General features: G+C 41.8%; 1 protein-coding gene across 4 annotated transcripts in view; it reads left to right on the top strand.

Moving 5' to 3' along the window:
- PDCD1LG2 (programmed cell death 1 ligand 2) overlaps positions 1-6,000 on the top strand; it is a 58,904-nt gene that overhangs the window by 37,944 nt on the left and 14,960 nt on the right. For all 4 annotated transcript variants that reach the window (XM_027773416.1, XM_006152417.2, XM_027773417.1 and 1 more), the window contains exon 5: positions 5,217-5,351. In XM_027773416.1, coding sequence (XP_027629217.1) covers positions 5,217-5,351 — 135 coding nt within the window. The remainder of the gene's footprint in view (positions 1-5,216; positions 5,352-6,000) is intronic.

Raw genomic sequence — 6,000 nt, 5'->3', positions numbered from 1 at the left:
CCGCTAGCTCGTTTGTTGGAGGCTGAATTATTAGTAGAAAATCTTCATTCCCTTAAAAATCTAGTTCACTGTAGCCATGTGGAACCTTGTCCTGAAGGCCCGTGGCTTCTTCTGCCTGGATGGGAGGAGCAGAGCGAAAATTAACAAGAAAGAAGGCGGAGCTAAGAGCCAGAGAAAAACTGGGCCTTGTTTTTTTTTTTTTTTTAAAAAAGGGTAAAAAGGAAATATTACCAAAAAAATAAAAAAAAAAGGAAGACAGAAGCAGGGAGAGACAGGAACTGAGAGACAGAGAGAGAAGGCTGGGGGTGCAGAGGGGGGCTCCCTACCGCTAGCTCGTTTGTTGGAGGCTGAATTATTAGTAGAAAATCTTCATTCCCTTAAAAATCTAGTTCACTGTAGCCATGTGGAACCTTGTCCTCTAGATCACCTACTTTTGAACTTTATCTACCAGCAAAATTTCAAACAATTCTTGGAAACTAACAACTTTTGATTTGCCAAGTAAGAATGTTTATTTGCCACGTAAGCACACCTGACATCCAGTATCACAATCATTTCATATGAGGCCATTAGCTTTTTCACCACGCCTATGTTTCCTATTGCTCCTAGATACAATTATTACAAGCTTTGTGGTTTAAAATATCACAAATTTAGCATCTTATACCTATGGATGTCAGAAGCCCCAAAGAGGGGTTCACTGGGTTCAAATCAAGGTGTCAGTAGGATTTTGGAAATTCTGTGGGATATTACATTTTCTGATCCTTTCCAGTTTCTAGAGAATACTTGCAGTCCTTAGCTCATAGTCACTTCCTCATATTCAAAGCCAGAAATCCCATCACTCAGCCTTCTGCTTCTAGCATCACATCTCTAACTCTCCTGATTCCCTCTTTCGTCTTTTAAGGACCCTTGTGGTTCCATGAGGTGTCTCTCCCCAACCTCCAACATTACTTTTCTAGTATTTTCTTCTGGGAAAACAAACAAACAAACATAAAACACCTCTGACAGAGTTTTTAGAGGCAGCTGGATGCATTGTCAACCCTCACCTCTTCCCATTTTCCTACCTATCCATACTTCATCACCCAATTTCAACATTAAGTTAACCCATATCCTTTCCAACTAAATCATTATATTCTGAAGTGAAGTTAATAGAAATAGATGTTAGAAAGACACCAATTTGAGGGCCAACTTGGGTGAAAGAATGAATTAGGTGAGTTAGTCTTTCTATATCCACTACCTCTTTTTATCACAGTTAACCAGAGTTGTTATCATGAAAACATGAGGTACAACTAATTTATACTAAAGCTTAAGATTCTTAAATATTAATAATCCCAAGGTTTTTTTTCTTCTTGGAATTGTTTACTCAGCTATCCTTTATTGTGGGATTTACTGCCTGGTTAAGTATAGGTCAGTACTTTGGATAAAATGTGGTTTTCAAGGCTAGCAGCTAGCACTGTGGTTGAGGTGCTGGACTCCCACATGGCCAATCAGAGTTCAAGTCCTGGAACTGGAGGCTGGCTTTCTCATTCCTCCACCCCTCTGTCTCTCTCTGGTCAAATTAAAATAATAATAATAGTAAAATAAAGTTAAACACATAATTATTTTATATTTTATATATATATATTTACAAGATTTTTTTAAAGTCTGAAATATTCTTTCTTTTTTAACTTTATGTATGTATGTATGTATTTAATTAGTTATTTTAATTTGACCAGAGAGGGATAGAGTGAGAGAGAGAGAAAGTGAAAAAGCAAGCCGCCAGGTCTGGGACTCAAAACACAGTTGACCATGTGGGAATCCAACACCCTTCACCACCATGCCATCTGGTGGCCCCAAACACATAATTTTTTTTTTGAGAGATTTTTGCTATAGGGCACGTGCGCTCCCTAGAAAGACAGAAAGAGACAGAGAGACAGAAAGCAATAAATCAACCCCCAGAGGGGATGGCCATGCTGCAATCCCTTCTCCTCTGGGGATCTTGAGCATGCATGTACACGCAGCATAAGTTTAAGCCACTCAGCCCAGGACTCAAACCATGGTTGACTACATGGGAGTTCAGTGACATAGCCATTATGCTAACTGCTGGTCCTGAGCACATAATTCTTTTAAAAAATAAATAAAATATATACTTTTTTAAAATGTCATTTTCTAGAAGACAATTTATATAAGAAATTCTTCATGGAACCAGAGGCTTGCTAGGTCTGGCCACAAGCACAGTGGTAAAGTGCTGTATAGAGGAAGCCAGATCCCACATAGCCAACTGCAATTGATATCCCAGCCCCAGAGGCTTGAAAAATACCCTGGGGGCATGTGTATGTGGGCTCAGGATCCTGATGGGATGGAGAAATGGAGGAAAGGAGATTCCAGTATGATCATATCCAGCTGGGAGTTTCTCTCTCTCACTTTCTCTCTCCTCTCTCTCTCTCTCTCTCATGTGCACACCCTATGGTATAAAAACAAAACAAAACAAAAATAATAAATAAAGTAAAACAAAACAAAAGAAGTAGAGTCTACCCTTTCTCCCACTAATTACTTCACTGTATTTTTCTGCATGGTTGAGAAGAGCAAGGACAGATTGACCATCTCTCCGAAGGCCTTTCTGCTGTGAAAGATTAAGAATGGAGTAAGATGGCCCCTCTCTCCAAGGGCGCCAACATAGCTGATAAAATAGTCAACAGCCATGGAAGGAGCCTGTGGGGTCCACCATATCAGAGTTCAGGATCTCCCAGGGCATCCCTCGTGAATGTGACCCGGAGGGGGGGATCTTTGAGCACTTAGGAATTCCAGTTTACCCATCCTTCCCAGCTTTATACATATCCTACTGTTCCCTAACATATACCCTGTGCTCCACTCAGTGCCCCTTCCTCACTACATGCTCTCTGAACTTGCTCTTACCTTTCCTACTTCCATGCTTTCTTTGCTCGGTTAGTTTCTTCCACATAAAGCATCATAATTCTTTCTCTTTACCAGCTCTAAGTCCACCCTCTCTCAAAGACATACCAAGTAACTGCAGGATACAAGGAAGTCTTTCCTTCACCCTGCCTCTTAAAATCTATTACCTGTACTGTTATTTTTGTTTGTTTGTTTGCCTTATGATTGTGCTGGTCTTTTTTATTGCTATTTTATATTCCACATTTTCTCATGAGTCCTTGTTCACATGAGTCTTTAAATAGAGACTAAAGCAAAAGAAAGTGCTTTGCCTATAATAAGTGATCAAAAATGTTGCATTGAGGGACCAGCAGTTAGCGTAATGGCTATGTCGCTGGACTCCCATGTAGTCAACCGTGGTTCGAGTCCTGGACCCAGTGGCTTAAACTCACGCCAGGCACGTATGTGTGTGTGTGTGCCCAAGATCCCGAGAAGAGAATGTAGGAGAAGGGATTGTGGCATGGCCATCCCCCCAGGGGGTGATTTCTCGCTTTCTGTCTCTCTGTCTCTCTCTCTCTTTCTGGCGAGCGCACGTGCCCTATCGCAAAAAAGAAAAGAAAAGAAAAGAAAGGAAGGAAGGAAGGAAGGAAGGAAGGAAGGAAGGAAGGAAGGAAGGAAGGAAAAAATTGTTGCATTGATGGGTTGGGTTGGAGACTTAGTATTGGATAATCCCAGTCCCATCATCCTAGTGGCCAGACTGTGTGGACAGTCATAGCCGAGCAGCTAGATGACATCCTGGTTTATGGAACAAAAAAACAGCAACAAAATAATCAAAATCATATATCTCCCACGAGTTTCTTCATTCTTTTACTCAAAGTCATTTTTATGTATCTTATGATTGTTCTCTTTCTACTTATTCTTATAAATTGAGCTGCTTACTGTTGTAACTTGCCATAAGCTTCTCCAAAAGTCAGTGAGTAAAACAAACACAGAAATTAGAGTAGGAGTGTGGGGGTGCTCCAGAGACTCTAAAATGAATGACGGAACAATCACCATACCGCAATCCATTCTCTTCTTGGGATCTTGGGCACGCATGCACACGTGCCTGGCGTGAGTTTAAGCCACTTGGTCCAGGACTCGAACTGCGGTTGGCTACGTGGGAGTTCCGCAACATAGCCATTATGCTAACTGCTGGTCCCTTCCCTTTCTCTTTTTGAAAGAGATTTTTGCTATTGGGTGCAGGTGCTCAACAGAGAGACAGAGAGAGACAAAGAGACAGAGAGAGACAAGGAGACAGAAAGCAAGAAGTCACCCACCAGGGGGATTGCCATGCTGCAATCCCTTCTCCTCTCAGAAGTTTGGGCACATCAGCACCCCAGCATGAGTTTTAAGCTGCCTGGTCTGGGACTCAAACTGTGGTTGACTATGTGGTTGTAGTAACCATTACACCACCTGCTGGTCCCATGATTGTTCCCTTTCTACTTATTCTTATAAATTGAGCTGTTCATGCTATTTCTTACCACAAACTTCTCCAGAAGTCAGTGAGTAAAATAAACACAGAAATTAGAGTAGGAGTGTGGGGGTGCTCCAGAGACTCTAAAATGAATGACGGAACAATCCTAACTTCCAATCAGAAGTTGGAGAGCAATGAGATCATTCTCCTTTTGAAACAGGGTTTCTTCTTCTCAATTTTGCATTTTCACTAGGAAACATAATGAGACTGGAGCATAGGAAATCACTACAAAAAAGAATGTAGTGAACATGGCAGAATAAGAAACTCTCCTGGGAGGCATTGGTCATGAACTTGGGCTCTGAAGTCAGACAGACTTGAATTTCAAACCCTCTCTCTTCTTCCTTCTAGCTTTGAAAACTTGAACATACTCTCTAGCTACCCTAGAACCCAATATCTCATGTGTGGACTGAGAGTAAATAATAGCAGAAACCTTGTAGAGTTATTGTGAGGATTAAATGAAATATGATCAAGAGGAAGAAGAGAAAGGAGGCAAAAAAGGGAGGGAATGAAGGAGGAAGAGAGGGAGGAAAAGAAAGAGAAGGAAATAGAGTGGCAAAAGGTATAGAATCTGGAACCTGACCGCTGGCATTGTTAAGTCATTAACTCTCCTCTCTGTGCCTCACTTTCTTCACCAGTAAAATGTGGATCAATATATGGCCTACCTCACAGAGCTGTAAAGAAAAGTGAGCTAATGCCTCAGAGCACTTAGAACAGTGCCTAGTGTGGAGCAAATGCACAGCACAAGTCGACCATGTTGGTGCTAGCCCTCTCATATGACCATCTTGCTGGTCGACTTGTGAGCAGCCTTGTAATGGGATTTTGGTGTTTTCCCTTCACACAGGTCAGAAGAAACCTAAAGATGTTAAGCCTGTGCTGCTTCATATTGTCATCCCTTCCTGCATCATTGCATTAATGTTCATAGTCACAATGATAGCCCTAAAAAAACAGTTCTGCCTAAAGCTGTGTTCTAGAAAAGGTAAGTGAGTTTTATTCATGGTAACCAAGGGGAATAAGTACTTGTAGTGTGAGCCTCGGCTCTGCACTGCAGGCCTGTGGCTTCCCAATTTCACACTAAATTCACTTTGAACTTATGAACCACTTTGAACTCATTTAGTATTCCCCAGAAGAAACTTTAACTTTCCCCAGAAGAAAATAACTTGTCTTCAGTGAGTTGAACTCCTTTCACTGAGTTTTTCAAATGGGATGTTTTAACCCTGTAACTGACATACTTTTCCCTGTTCTGAGCCTCACAACAACATGCAGACCCAAATCACACATCTCCCACAAGTTTCTTTTTCTTTTTTTTTTTTTTTTTGCTATAGGACACGTGCACTTGCCAGAGAGATAGAAAGCAAAAAATTACCCCCCCGGGGGGGATGACCATACCGCAATCCATTCTCTTCTTGGGATCTTGGGCACGCATGCACACGTGCCTGGCGTGAGTTTAAGCCACTTGGTCCAGGACTCGAACTGCGGTTGGCTACGTGGGAGTTCCGCAACATAGCCATTATGCTAACTGCTGGTCCCTTCCCTTTCTCTTTTTGAAAGAGATTTTTGCTATTGGGTGCAGGTGCTCAACAGAGAGACAGAGAGAGACAAAGAGACAGAGAGAGACAAGGAGACAG

Source organism: Tupaia chinensis, unplaced genomic scaffold, assembly GCF_000334495.1.
Source record: "Tupaia chinensis unplaced genomic scaffold, TupChi_1.0 Scaffold000354_1, whole genome shotgun sequence".
NCBI classification, from domain to species: domain Eukaryota; kingdom Metazoa; phylum Chordata; class Mammalia; order Scandentia; family Tupaiidae; genus Tupaia; species Tupaia belangeri.
The sequence above is the reverse complement of the archived record's forward strand: the minus strand, read 5'-3'. Positions and strand labels throughout refer to the sequence as shown.